This window comes from Borostomias antarcticus, assembly GCF_949987555.1.
Source record: "Borostomias antarcticus genome assembly, chromosome: 18".
NCBI classification, from domain to species: Eukaryota; Metazoa; Chordata; class Actinopteri; order Stomiiformes; family Stomiidae; genus Borostomias; species Borostomias antarcticus.
Genome location: NC_140251.1, coordinates 14,289,780 through 14,304,922, shown reverse-complemented (window position 1 = coordinate 14,304,922; position 15,143 = coordinate 14,289,780). Strand labels below are relative to the sequence as shown.

Here is a 15,143-nt window from a genome sequence, read left to right as displayed (position 1 = left end):
CTGATTGGACATCAGGTTTTGTCTCTATTGGTAGTTGATGGGGGGGGGGGCAATGGCCCCAGGGACTGCTGTGAGGCTATATAGGACATCTGGTTCAGGAACCTGTTTTGATCGACTGTATATGCATCTACATGCCCATGTGTATGTTTAAACTATGTGACGAAGTTGATGGGAACATTTGTCCAACAACTAGAGATCTATACAGGCGTTCAGCCTACTATACTTATATATATAGTATAGTATAGTATAGTATAGTATAGTATAGTATAGTATAGTATAGTATATATATACTACGTAAGGTGGCTCAACTGCAGCCTGAGATGACAAACAACATACCAGAGAGCAGAGACTGCTATAATCCCTCCTTTATTAAAAGGTATCCATACAACAGCACACTATCTTCCTCCCTCTCTGCTTGGCAGTAGTGAGGACAGGGGGTAGTCTGGGATTGATCCGGTTCCCTCCCATCCACTGGGTTATCATCCGTCAGCCCAGGGAATGTGGAGAATGTGACATATGCACATCCCTCTGTCCAGGAGATTATACAGGAAGTGATGGTATGACTTGAGAGTGTTATTGGACAGGAGTCAGGCTCAAATATTTGTTAAATATATAGGCCTTTGCAGTATTTCAAATTGAAAACGCCTCAAATCTTCAACCCTTCCCAGCTACTGATTTGACATAAGATGAAATCACTAGTTAATTCAGTACTATTATTGAGGTAAAAAAAAAAAATACAAAGGAATAAAGCAGCAATGTTTCCCCCTGAATTCCTGTGAGGAAAAAGGACAGCACAAGGTGTTTGTCCTATTGTTTCCCCTGTTGAACCTCACTTGATGAGCTCTATCCCAAGAGCACCAGTGTTGAGCCTGTACTCGGGTACTAAAGCATTCAAATGCATGCAAAAGATGAACAGGAGTGTGCCGTGAAGCACAAGACCTGAGGAGTTCCACTGGCAACTGTGCCGATGTTTCCCTTAATTTGCCCCAGTCTGACAGTAGAAATAAATCACCCATGTCCAATTCCCTGGACTCTTCCTAATATGGGTGTCAATTAGTGGAAGAGTGCTACTGTGGCCACAGCTTTACAGCCTGAAAACTGGGCTGCCGCAGGCGGCACAATGCATTAGCGCACGATGAGCTGTCAGAGAGGATTATTTCAGCCACGCCAGTCAGCGAAGGGGGTGGGCGCCGCTCTGCTGCACTAAACCGTGGAGAAAGAGGGGGGCGGTCGACAGAGAGAGAGAGAGAAAGGCAGAGATATACACAGAGAGAGGAGAGGGAAAGAGAAGAAAGTGGCCATTATACAAGGTGGATTTTTCCCGAGCACCGATGTTGGAACACTCCTCTGAGCTGGCCCTGGTGCAGAGCTTGTATGTCAACAGCATGCGCTGCCCCCCCTCTGCGACTGGGGTCTCTGTCAGGAATGAAGACCTGCCTATGAGGTACGTTGGGTTGGTACGTTGGGTTGGCCCCTCAGTCACATCTAGCCTGGCTTTTGTGGGGCAGGCAGTGTTTTTAATGCCTCTTTGTCTGTGGGGGATATTGTTATAGGGGCATTGTTTCCAGTTGAAGCATGATCATGCTGTGGCTTTGAGTATATTTCTAATATGTATGTTTTTACTGAGCAGACACTCCCATATCTGTGTTCTGGAGAAAATTTCCCTGCTCAAATACATTGTCATCTTTACAAAAAAGAGAGGACTCATATATTCACATAATCAATGTTGAATATTTGGTCAAAGAACCCTCCAGACATAGAGATTTGGTCCACAACCTATGGATTGTGTTCCATGCTAATGTATTTGAATCTGATTAAAAAGCATCACCTTGCAGTCCCACAGGGATACAGATACTCACATTGACTCCAAATGAAGAAAGATGAGTCGGTCAGCAATGCAGGGTTTTCACTCTGAACCAGAGCCAGGCCACTGGATGAGACTGGACTGTAGTGAGAAGCCCATCATACCCAGGCCCTTTCACCAGGCCCGACACTAAACCAACCCAAAATATGAGTTATCTTCTAATAACAAATACCAAAACCCCAACTCAAGTGCAGGGTTTTTATTTATTCTAGAACATCAGATATGCTCAAGGCCTCCCTCTCCATTTTGAGTGCTTGAGTTGGTCGCCATTCTGCAAAGGCTTTCAGGAAAGGCAGATCTGAAAGTATGTCAGCAAGTTCATGGTGATGTATACAAATAGGGGTGATGTAATTCATTTTGCAGTTGGCCTATTTTTACTTGACCTGCTCCATCATTGGTTAAAAAGGGGTGCAAATCAAATGCTAGATGAAGTGATTTGTAGATATAGTCCCATACTATAAATGTAAACAACAAAGGCATGGTACGTGTGGGGGATTACAATAGGATTATGATGACAATAATCTGAGATTAAAAATGTGAGACGCCAACAACTATGCAATCCAATCCAAGAAATATGTCTCCTTTTTATATCCCTATCAAAGATGTTTCATATAAATAGATGTGCGTATTAGGATTGTGTGTTTTTTTTATTTTTTATATTTCAACGGTATATTCTTTACCTTATTAAAGCAGCCCATTAAGTTGAATAGTCGTACATGTATGTTGTACTATTGAATCTATAGTAAAATAGGTCACATCACATTATGCATACGGACCACTGAAACTAGCCTAACATACTCGGCTGTGTAGTCTGTGGTATTACTAGGCTGTCTTTAAATTGCTATGGATACAAGGGTTAACTGTGATTTCACAAATGGCATAATTCTTTACACTCACATTATATAATATTTTTGGACTGTGCAGCTGTTGATGCTGGAATGAATGGCTGAAAAACGATTAGGCCCATCCCCACGTTAGGAGACCTCAACTCTGTCCAGCAAGTCCAGCTCAACAAAGAAGATAGGCTCCCCCTCCCCCAGAGGAACAACAGCAAAAACACAAAAGGGGAACATGACCTGTGACCTCTGCAGAGAGACAGCTCAGGATGCCTGGAAAACTGGATTTTAATGATCTCACTAGTTTTCAGGGTGCCACTGCCACCACCAGTTTTGTATTACCGATTAAGAGTATATTTCTCAACATGCACCCAATTTAGGTCAAGTCATCAAGATAGCTAGTTGGGCTTAGCTAGACAACTTGAGATTGTGAAACATTTACATACTTGACTAGAAGCCACGCCTCCCCTGCAGTTGACAGTTGCTTGCTTGCTTGCCTGCCTGCCTGCCTGCCAGTGTTTCATTCACTTGAGAAGGAAAAATGAAGGGGTAGACGACGAATGTCAACGAGTCCCACTATTCGCATGCACTATTGAGAAGAACCCCTTGCACCTGTTCCGCTCAGTCCCGTGGTCGGCTGTGGAGTTGAACCCACCGAACAGGCATTACTCTCATTGTTGAGTGCGGCGTGAATTGAACATGACTTCAGCATATAATCTCGATTTTCTTCCGGATAGGATGGTTGAAAGCAGGTTGATGAGTTCAAGCGATTCAATGTAAGTATGGATGGGGTGTTTATGTAACAATTTTAAGTAGATAGATGCAGAATTTGGGGTCTTATTCTTGTTTCGCCCACGTGAAGTTCCTCTCCCAGCGAGGTCGCTTCTAAACAAACTCAGGTTTTTTTGTGGTCGTGGTTGAGGCAAGTCCAGTGACATGTGCTTCCGGAGTTAACACGTTGTACTATCACACTTGTAAAGAAGTAACCCCGTCACAAAGTTTACACCCATCCTAATCAAGAAGGAGTGAATTTGTGAGTTGTGAAAGGAAACGTGAATACGCGGCAGCCGCCCTTTTGATGCCGCTTGAGCAGAACGAGGCTCAGAAACCCCAGGATCCTGCACGGCGGGTAGGTGAGAGAAAATGGCCCGAACGCGTCTGCTAGCCAGCGGCTAACTCGGCTAAGCTACTACGCATCCGACTCAAAGTCGAAGATGGAACCAGCCTGTAGCGAGTTTACAAGCTATATATCTTGACTTGTTTTTAACGAGACGTTTCTAAAATGTGTTCACACTCGACACCTGCTCGCAAGGTAGCTAACATTAGCTTGCGAGTTTGCTAGGGCTGTAGCTATGTCGTTGGTATGTAGCTAGCTAGCTTCCTAGCTAATGCTAGCTAGCTAGTTCCCAAATCGATTTCCCGTAATGGAGGTTCAGCAAGAGTGCTTTGCAGAACACGTGGTGCATTATTGAGCAATTGTATTGAAATCGCGTGACCGTGCATAGATTATGAGCAAGAAAAGGGAAATACTGTTTTAAAATGATTGTAGGTTAATTTGTCTTAACACGGGTGGATCAACTAAGGTTAAGGTTGGAGGTTTTGGGGCTGCAACTTGCACAAGGCAGGAGTTCACTCTGATCTCTTCTGAAATGGGCTTGGTCTTTCAGTGTCTGAGACGATTTTCACGTTTAGTATCGTAATGTGGTCTCACCCTCACATTTCGTGCCTTTTAATATGAAGCAAAGCATTGTAGTTGATGGACAACAGCTGCATTCTGCGGAGTAGCTCACATTTTCTACAATGTGTATTGTTGGTGTATTTAGTGTATTGTTTACCTGGTAATGATTTCTATAGCTGTTAGACCGTTAATCCATTAAAATGGTCATCCTTTAGAGACTGGGACCTACTGCTGTAGGTGAATCTTGGAAATGACGAAGCCAAGCTGACTCCTGAAATCATTTTAATTAGAAAATGTGCTATGCACAAAATGTCGGTTTAAGAAGTCAATGCAGTAATATCACTGCTCTGGATTTTTCATTAATTAATTACCTGTGAACTTTCACATAATTGTGAGCCAAATGAAGAGATGATCATGTTAGTGTGGGGCTAAAGCTTAGGCAGGGTGTGGTCAGCTTCGTGAGGGGGCTAAAAGGATTGATCTTGTGGCTCTGTACATTGAGGTGTTGATGACATCTCCTAAATAATCATTGTGTGATTGGTTCGCGATCCCCTGATAGTAGACAGCGAGAGTGGATATTTCTTTAGTGTGCTTATGTGGCAGGAAACTCTGACATGGCAATATCTGGGCTAAGCTCTGTGTGATCCTTTTGTTGTGGACAGGGAGCTGTTGATCTGGGCAGAGTGTGGCCTCTTGGCACCCGGCCCTGGGGCTACGGGGGACAGCTGTTCTCCCTAGTGGTGGTGGTGATGACGGTGGGGGGGTGCCACTCAAACAGATGTTGAGGGCCGAGAGCAGGAGGGCTCTGGTCTGGCCTGTCACCTGTTCCACGGCTCCTGCTGCTAGTGGGGCAGGCGGCACGAACCTGGTCCGAACCAAACACACTGGACTGCACAGAACTGTACCGCCCCTCATACCCTCCTCCCCCTGAAAGTCAATGTGGTCAGGTTAAGTCGGCTATAACAATCCAAGTCAAATGTTAGTTTCAATAAGGTTATCATATTGTTTATCTAATTGAAACTGGCACGGTTGTCCATTCATATACAGCCATTCTGCTTGGTTGGTGACCAGCATGTTTTGCACAAGGTATAATATGCGGCCTATAATTGACTTGCAGGCTTTTTAAGTTGGTAAAGAAAATGGAAAGCATAGAGCTTAAGCACATGACAAAGCTCATAAATTGTTGTGGCCAACATGCACATGACCATACTAGTTTACGGTGTCTACCGTCCAAGTTAATTGGAGTCAGCTGCCAGACAAGTACACAAGTAGCAGCATTCAGGGGGTGAGGTCAGAGAATGAGTAGCAGCATGGGACAGGGTGAGGGAGGGTGAGTGCTGGTTGGGTAACCTTTCCCTTTTGGATTGACGCCTAAGTGGAGCACAAAACCACTCGGCAGTGGCTGTCAATTTTAAAACTCTTTTTAAAAATCTTTTTAAAAAGTGATGCCATTTGAAAGCGTAAATTGAAAACAAAAATAACTGGCATACACAAAGTAGGGCAGTTGTTTTCTCTCTGAAAAGGGGTACATGCTTATTGTTGAAAATGGGCAAAGAACTAGTGAAGGCAATTAGATTAACAACTCACCTTAAAAGGCTGCCTTCAACATGCCGCTAGCTTGTCTCCTTTCAGAGCTCAGCTAGCTACCTTTGCTACGTCTGCCAGCAAGTCTCACCTTTAGATTTGCATTCTCACTGTTTCTTTGCGACGTGAGACAAGTTGATTTGGTTGGATCCTTAATCTCGATATTCAAGCGTTCATTCACACTCCTTTTCCTTAGAAATCTCATCCATAACCACCAGGGACACTTGTGTGATTATGGAGCTAATGGGGCAGGCCTTGTCATCAGATGCCGACTGCCTGTTAACATGAGCCCATTCAAATGCTGATTGGACATGTCTGTCTTCATCAGGGGAAATGCAACAATAAGATAAGGCCATATTGAGCTGAATTTGAGTTCATGCTGGGAGGAGAATGTCTTGATGGGCCCTCGTCAAAGCACTAATGTGCTGATTATGGTTTTCCACCTTTTGAAAACCAGAACAGAATATACGTCTGCAGCTCTGACTGGAGCAGCGTTCTCCACTGGCGCAGCCTCTTCTAATGGCATCTTTGTTTTCCAGTGCTGTACCTTCGGGTGACGCGCATTTCGGGCACACAGTTACACACACTTCCTATACGCATTGGCTACGCACACAACCACCACGCATCATGCAACATACACCACACCCGCAATACACATCCTCTCACACACATACTCAGTTGTAAAGAACTGCACGCATGCATGCACCAGGAACCAGTGCTATTTCCACGGTTCCATGGCCATTGCTTTGTAGCGAGGAGTGACTGATCCTACATGTGTGATCTGCTACTGAAGCCGTCTCGGGCTGCCTCTGAAGGGAACATCTCTGGGCCTGTTGAACTGGTATTTCTATTCTCACGCAGGCTAACTTCATCCAACCTGACAGACAACCGGTACCTGGCCCTGCTTGTAAAGGTCTTATCATATGGGAGAAGCAAGCAGGAGGAAAAAGAACTGGAGAGGACCTTTGTGTGTTTGACTGTTAGAAATACTGGGACTAAAGAAGCATTTACTGATTTCTCTGTCATGTTGAAGCAGCTTAACACTAGTGTGTAAACCACAAATCCCGGGGTTCTGGAAGCACAACTGAGCCTGTATTAGAATTCCAAGTTCAAGAGAGGGTTCAAGACAATAGAGTTAAAGTACTGTAGGCTACTGCCAGCAAACAGCTGCTTCGCCTCACCAACCTTCCTCCTTTCTCTGGAGCCTTTAACGGCCACGTAAACACGAGCACTGCGCCTCGCGCATTAGGTAATCCTGAAAAGCAGTGTTTTACTTCTCCTTCAGTCTGCCGTTAATACGCCTCAAAATATGATTCTTTTGTTGGCGAGTGTTTTACCTCTGGGAAGAAGAGTCTCGATGCATTAACAGGGGCGGCTCTAGCTCAGTTGGTAGAGCGGGTCGTTCAATGATCAAAGGGTAAGTGGTTCGAATCCCAGCTCCGACTGTCCAAATGTCGAAGTGTCCTCGAGCAAGACGCCTAACTAGGGATGCACGATATTATCGGCATGGTATCTGTATCGGCCGATATCGGCATTAAAATGCAAGATGGGAGATCGGCCAACACGCCAAAACCCTCCGATCCAATCCCCTCCGATCTTATTTTGCACCAAGAATTAATATTACATAATTTTAAGCTTCATTTGCATTTGCTGGTGGGCCAACACAATAAGAATATGCATAATAATACTGTAGGCCCTATGTTAATTCCACTACAGAAGAGATTTTATGATCTCTGCAATTAGGTGTAGGGATCGGTATCTGTTATCGGCCAAATGAGTTGGAACAGATTGGCGGATCGGATATCGGCTGAAAATCCAGTATCGTGCATCCCTACACCTAGTGTTTCCTGTGGAACTGATCTCTTGGTGTGGTGGTGTGTGAAAAAAAGTCTGATTTCAAAACCAAAGCGGGGGACCGGAGACCGCCCTTCTTCCTCCCTTGTTCCTCTCTCCTGTCCCCTTCCTTCTCCTCTCTCCTCCTTTCAACAACCTCTCTCTCCTCTTCTCTCTAACCTGTGCCTCCACTCTGTGCCTGTGCCACAGTCCTGTCTTCTCCTACCACAATCCCTGCCTCTGCCTAAAAAAAACAATTAACTGAAGAGTAGGCCTATAAAGATGGCCTAACTTATCTCATAAGGCTGGTAAAGTCATAGAGCTTAAAATGTAATTAATTACATGTAACTGGACGGGATCACTTAATAAATCATATGGTTTATAGACATATTTTAATCAAATGTATTGTAGGTTACCATTATAACAGCAGCTATAGATTTTGTTAAAAAGGTAAGCTAGTCTATAAATGCCTAACATGCCTAAATAATGCTTTTTCTGTTATTTTGATTGGCACTTTTTAGGTGGCTGGAGGAACATTAACACAAGCTAGTGTTAGTTCAGCCAGCCAAAAAGACGGTCGCACAATCCATCAGGCAGCGCTGCGCGTGACTCGCTGAAGCTGAAGTTGCAGAACCTACTCGCGCTTGTGGTGTATGTCTCCTTGACAACGCTCGCTTGAAGGGCTGACTGACGGACAGACAGCAGCACGTAGCTCAAATGGAGCAGCTCCGCTTCGGCTCAAACTGTATTTTCAGATAACGTTACGTAACGTTAGCAACACAAGGCCAATTTATCATATTCATTTTTTACTTGTCCGATCAGACAACTGCATGAGGCATTCCTCTTGCCCGAACAGAGTTTACTGGTCCCTGGGAAGCGGGCAAAACTGTTAGCCTACAGGTAGCTTGCCTTGTTCCTGAATCCCCCGGTGTGAATCATGGCTAGCCGGCAATAACCTAGCCTACCTGACTGGTCTCATCATTCTCCTCTCTCTTCCTCTTCAATAACCTAGCCTACCTGACTGATCTCATCATTCTCCTCTCCCTTCCTCTTCAAAAATCGTCATATGTCCATCTGGAAAATTTGTATTGATATATTAGGTTATAGGATCCGCTAGTTGTCATCAGGGAATTATAAAACCAAAGGCTTTACCAACGTACTTGAGATGGGGAGGAGCTGTCGGCACGTCTAACTGTAGCTATAACGGCACTTAGATTACTAACATAAATGTATTTTAGCTTGCATGGCATTTTGAGGAGTAGGCCGACGTGCCAGCACCAGTGTTTGGCCCAATTCAAACACTGGTTAACACTATGGTAATATTTGAGCGTCAATAGCCTACCTATCTTTCGTTGTAACCTCATGCCGCTCACTGAAGAAAAAACCTATTCACGCGCCGAGTCTTCCGATCACCTCAGAAAGGAGCAGCATGGAGCGGCACAGAGCGCGTGGCCTATAGGCTCTTAATAGAGTCTTATTGAAAATAAATAGTCCTAATGTGGACGCGACAGTGGTTTTGAAAGTGCATTTAGGCAGAAATATTTAGAAAGTTTAGGATGAATAATTTAAGACATTTATATATATATAGCCTAATTTTTTGTATTAAAAATTAAATCAAATGTTTGGTGTGACGACAAGGATCTTGCCATGGCGGTGTGCCACGGCAAAACCTTACCAGCGGAAACGCTGCCTACACCTAACCCCAAATTGCTCCCAATGAGCAGGTTAGCACCTTGCATGGCAGCTACCGCTATTGGTGTGTGAATGAGTGAATGAGAGGCCATTGTAAAGTACTTTGAGTGCCGCTAAGGTGGAAAAGCGCTATATAAGTGCAGTCCATTTACCATTTACCATTTTGAGTGGACATCACGAGTAGTATGTGATATTTGTGGTTCTCTAGAACGGGAGCAGGGAGCCGGTGGAGCCGGCATGCTTCTCCGGTCAGGCACCACCAAACGAGTCGACACATGGCCCAGATAAATCATGTAGTTTATGGGAAGTGCAACAGCAGGTATGCAACTGTCATGGCTCTCAGTGACCCGTCAGCTGCTCCAGACTGTCTTGGACCCAGATCACCTGCCACATCACAAGGCCGCCCCTGGTGGCTCCCAGCATACTGTAAATGACTTCATCAGCACTGACCTCGTATTTTTCAAGATGCTAGTTTTTTTCAAGATGCTAGTTTATCAGCAGTTGACCAGTTTTCAAGTCTTATTACTACCATGGATCTCACTTAGTCATCGGTCTGTTTATCTGAAGACGGCGCTCAGCAAAATGGCGTCAGAAAGAGCTGGCTAAATGGTGTCTCTCGCCACAATTCCCGTGGCTCTGGTAGGCTTAGCCCTCGATGTATGCCAAAGCATCCCTCTCACTCGACCCATTGTACTGAGTCAGATCAGTGAATAGTGTTCTACAGCGTGGGAACAATATGTGATTGTTTCTCTGCTGTGGTGAGGAAGCTGGAGGTTGCTCCCTGTACCATCGCCAAACCGCCTCAGGAGAAGACGCTCCACAATCCCCTACTTAGCTTCTGATTCAGAGAGGTTTACAGCTCTGCCGTGGCATCTCTACGGTGCAGTTTTGTTTTTTGGGAAGTTTAAGGCGGGGGGGGGGCTGTCGCCCCTTTTATGAGTCGAGCAGCTTTTATATCTCACCTCTTCTTAATCTCAAAATGGCCGTTGGGATGTATTGGCTGCAGTAGGAAGCTTGCGCCAGCGAGGAGTGTTTTTGAAAGACGACTTTTGGTTTTCCAAAGGAGAGCGTTGCAGAGGGACTTGTCAGTATGTCTTTTAAGTCTCTTGGCGTTTCTGCCGAGCGCTTGGGCTCCATTTGTAAGCGATGGATGGCTCGCGTCCAAAGGTGTGTATGCTGAACTCTCTATCTCTCTCTCTCTCTGTCTCTCTGTCTGCTTAGCATCCCAATCAGGAACGGTGTGTGGGCTGTTATCACACTAGGAGTCCCCTGGGTCATCAGCGGGTGTCTCTGAACCTCTGCCCTGGCTATCCTAGTGGCGTTGAGTGATACCTTCCCCTCAGCATTAGCCCCTCTCTCTGTACCTGAAGCGCTGTACTTGTTCGCCCCCCCTTACCTTCCTGGCGCACGCAGGGCCTGTGTTGGTTGCTGTGTGAGTGTGTGTTGGTTGCTGAGTGTGTGTGTTGGTTGCCTAGTGTGTGTGTTGGTTGAGTGAGTGAGTGAGTGTGTTGGGTGGGTGGGTGGGTGGGTGAGAGTGTGTTGGCTGCTGAGTGTGTGTTGGTTGCTGAGTGTGTGTGTTGGTTTAGTGAGTGGGTGAGTGAGTGTGTTGGTTGCTGTGTGTGTGTGTTGGCTGCCCTGTGAGTGTGTTGGCTGCTGTGTGTGTGTTGGTGAGTGAGTGTTGGTTGCTGTGTGTGTGTGGGGTGGGTGGGTGAGTGTTGGTTGCTGTGTGTATGTGTTGGTGAGTGAGTGATTGTTGGTTGCTGTGTGTGTGTTGGTGAGTGAGTGAGTGAGTGTTGGCTGCTGTGTGTGTGTTGGTGAGTGAGTGAGTGAGTGTTGGTTGCTGTGTGTGTGTGTTGGTGAGTGAGTGAGTGTTGGCTGCTGTGTGTGTTGGTGAGTGAGTGAGTGTTGGTTGCTGTGTGTGTGTGTTGGTGAGTGAGTGAGTGTTGGCTGCTGTGTGTGTGTTGGTGAGTGAGTGAGTGTTGGTTGCTGTGTGTGTGTGTTGGTGAGTGAGTGATTGTTGGTTGCTGAGTGTTGGTGGGTGAGTGAGAGTTGGTTGCTGTGTGTTGGTGAGTGAGTGAGTGTTGGTTGCTGTGTTGGTGAGTGAGTGTTGGCTGCTGTGTGTGTGTTGGGTGACTGAGTGTTGGTTGCTGTGTGTAGTGGGCTGCTGACGCTCCATCATGCCCTAAGCCTCGCCTTAATCACCCTGAGAATGCTGATGTCTCCACCAATCAGGGCCAGGCAGCGCTGACCTCACACTGACCAGGGCAGGCCTCCATGTCTGTGGGAGCTCTCTGTGGTCAACAGTACTCTGGTTGTTGTTTCATAGAAGGGATGTTGATAAAGTAGGGGATTCGTTGTGGTCAGGTTCGGAAACTGAAGACTAGAGGTTGTAATGTGCTGTATTATTGAACAGGAAGTAGTAGCACTACTCCATGAAGCTGTGTATATTGATGCTTCAAGTGACTTGGACTTCTCCAGAGTGAGAGCTTGTCAGTGGCTCAGAAACGTGTCTGAAAGCCAGAGTAGGCCATTTGTCATTGGACCCAAAGCTCAATGCTCAAGAAATGTCCTTGATTTGTGTCCAGTAACCACCAGTGGACTGATTCATTAAGAAAGGCCAAATATGTTGTTGAAATGTCAGATGAGAGTAATTATAGCTCCCTGTCCTCCTCCTCCCACAGCAACGGCAACGGTAGCAAGATGAACGGGTCGCTGGAACACTTGGACCAGCCCGACCCAGACTCCATCAAGATGTTCGTGGGCCAGATCCCGCGGTCCTGGACGGAAACGGAGCTGAAGGAGCTGTTTGAGCCGTTCGGCGCCGTGCACCAGATCAACATCCTCCGGGACCGCACCCAGACCCCCGCTCAGAGCAAAGGTGGGGCTACTGTTACACGCTCGCGCACACGAAGCCTCTACCACTACCAACATCACTCACTGTCACTATCGACACCCCCCCCCCTCTCTCCCCCCCCAGGCAAGGCTCAGCAGGCGGTTGTGTACAAACATAATGGAATTGAGTGGGTTGTAGTTTCTTCGGAGATGATGGAATCGTCTTGTGTTTCAGTCGAATTGGCGGCCCTTTTATACATTTAATTTTTACATTTTTTTATGAAATACCTTTTTGCACCCTGCAAAATAAGGAATACACCCTACAAAATAAGGAATACACCATGCAAAATAAGGAATACACCATGCAAAATAAGTAATACACCATGCAAAATAAGGAATACACCATGCAAAATAAGGAATACACCATGCAAAATAAGGAATACACCATGCAAAATAAGGAATACATCTCTCCTTCCTCAACTGGTTAGAAAGTGTCAGTGTGTGAAGTACTGAGGGGGATAGAGTGTTATTTGTCTGCAATTTTCCATTACGGCATCCGTCGGCGCACGCACCTTAGAAAGAGCGCCCAAGCCGAGCGATTCCGTTTAGGCGGCAATTAGAGGAGCCGGCGAAGTGGACGCCGGCGGCCCGAGCAGCGCCGTGTGAGTTCCACTGAAAGCGCCCAGTCTGCCGGAACTAACTGCAGGTGAACCAAGTGAAAGACTTGCTCCGGCGAGGACCTGCAAATAAAGTTCACCGCCTCTCCTATCGGCACTAAAATTTGAAATTCTCAGAATCCTTATGTGGTTCAATACGGTTCAGAGGCCTAATCCACTCTGGGGGGTTTTGATGTGGAACCCTCTTTGATGTCGGGTGTTAGTGTGGAGTCTTAGTGTGGAGTCTATCGGGCTGTGCCAGGGTGCAGAGCTGGTACGGTACAGGGCTGGATAGACAGGAAGGTGGGTCTAATCTGGGTGCTGCAGGCTTGCAGAGTTGTCGCTGGGATGTGGTCAGGTAGGCTTCCTCTCTCTTCCCCAGCGCTGATACCACGCTGCACTGTTCTAACAGAGCCAGAGACTTGCCATTGAACTATCCCCGCTTTCAGCCTCATTGATTTCACATGATTAGGCTTTTATATAAACCGGGCGGGTGGATATCCAAGCACCGTGCGCCATTCACCACATGAGGCTGTGTTGAAAGGTGGACCGGTTTTTATTCTCTGAGGGCGAGGGGGTGGGGGGCTGATTATGTGGCGCATATAGCAGACATTGTGAGTTTCAGGGAGAGGATGAATAGTTCAAAGCCCTCTCTTTTAGCGAGGAGCCCTCCCCGGCTCCTAGGCAGAGTGTCAGCTGTGACAGCCCATTGACATGGTAATGACATGGTAATGTATTCCCATAGATAATCTGGCCTGATCACAACAACCCTTTGGCTCAGCCAGCCTGTGAGGTGAATCCATTTTGAGCGGGAGACTCTCTTCCCTTTCCTCTTGGCCCTACTCATCTCTCCCTGGCTCCACTCCTCTCTGCTTGCCTCTCCTCCCCCTCTCCTTGGCGCTGCTCCTCTCTCAGCTTGTCCTCTTTTTTTATCCTTCCCCTCGACCCACCCCCCCCCCCCCGCCGAGGCCTGGGGCAGTGGACCAGTAGCTCTACCCCTGCTGGGAGAGCTAGGGAGCCATATCAAAGCGAGGCTGTGTTCCGCCCTCTGGCCCCCTCCCTGTTTGAACACCGATCAGACGGCCTCTCACGTGCTCCTTCTTAGGACATCCATCTTGCTTTTGTTTGACTCATCCATTGCAATCACTTTAATCCCACTTCCATTTTGGTGTGTTTGTTTTGCAACACTGCCCATAACGTTATCTGTTGCAAAACTGTCAGATTTATATTTTAATTGATTTGTTTTGTTTGTCACATTGACTGCGAGTTATATAAAAATAAAAAATAAATCATATGATTAACATGGCGCTTTCCCCGGATTGATTGTTTACTGTAAAGTGAGGATGGGCTAAATGTGGAATGGGAGAGCGCTTAGCCGGCTCGGAGAGGAGGAGGAGGAGGAGGAGAGGGGGGGGGGGGGGGGAGGAGGAGGAGGAGGAGAGGGGGGGGGGGGGGGGACGAGAGCAGAGGAGCTGGATGCATATTAGAGTTCAGCAGCTCGCCCCACGGCCTGGGAGCTCCAGTAACAGCATAATACACACTATGTAGGTCAGAGAGACTGCAGTGCTCCACTTCCCCAGCCCAGCCAAACTGACAGGCTGGAACGCCATTGGCGGTCTGCTGGGACGGAAGGATGAGGCTTTTTTCTCTCTCCTCTCTCCTCTCCCCCTCCCCCCACATCTTCCCCTTCCTGCCTGTTCCCTCTCCTCTCTCTCTCTCTCTCTCTCTCTCTCTCTCTCTCTCTCCTCTCCCCCTCTCTCTTCTGTACCATTCTTGTTTTCCGTCTGTGACTGCGTGCGCGTGCACGCGTGTGTGTTGCGGAGGCTGTTTGTGCTTATGTAATTGGGAGCCGTTCACTCCGGTCGCGTGGGCGCGGTGCCCCTGATCTGCCTCTGACCAGCCCAGCACACACGGATGGACTGACCTCTGACCTCCCAAGCACACAGAGGGATCTGACAGCCCGGGCCCTCTCCCTCTCTCCCCTCCTCTCTCTCTCTCTCTCTCTCTCTCTCTCTCTCTCTCTCTCTCTCTTCCCCTCCTCTCTCTCTCTCTCTCTCTCTCTCTCTCTCTCTCTCTCTCTCTCCCTCTCTCTCCCCCCACTCCCTCTCTCTCTCTCTCTGTCTCTCTCTCTCTCTCTCTCCCTCCCTCCCTCCTCCCTCTCCCTCTCT

The 15,143-nt window shown here is 47.1% G+C and overlaps 1 protein-coding gene across 3 annotated transcripts in view; it reads left to right on the top strand.

The window, feature by feature from the left end:
- Positions 1-3,241: 3,241 nt before the first annotated feature.
- Positions 3,242-15,143, top strand: part of celf2 (cugbp, Elav-like family member 2) — a 29,741-nt gene continuing 17,839 nt past the window's right edge. For 2 of the 3 annotated variants that reach the window (XM_084452990.1, XM_084452988.1), the window contains exons 1-2: positions 3,242-3,476; positions 12,169-12,365. In XM_084452990.1, the coding sequence (XP_084309116.1) occupies positions 3,400-3,476; positions 12,169-12,365 (274 nt within the window). In that variant the 5' untranslated portion in view covers positions 3,242-3,399. Of the gene's footprint in view, positions 3,477-3,727; positions 3,834-12,168; positions 12,366-15,143 lie in introns of those variants that run through there. The other variant, XM_084452989.1, reaches the window with a different exon arrangement.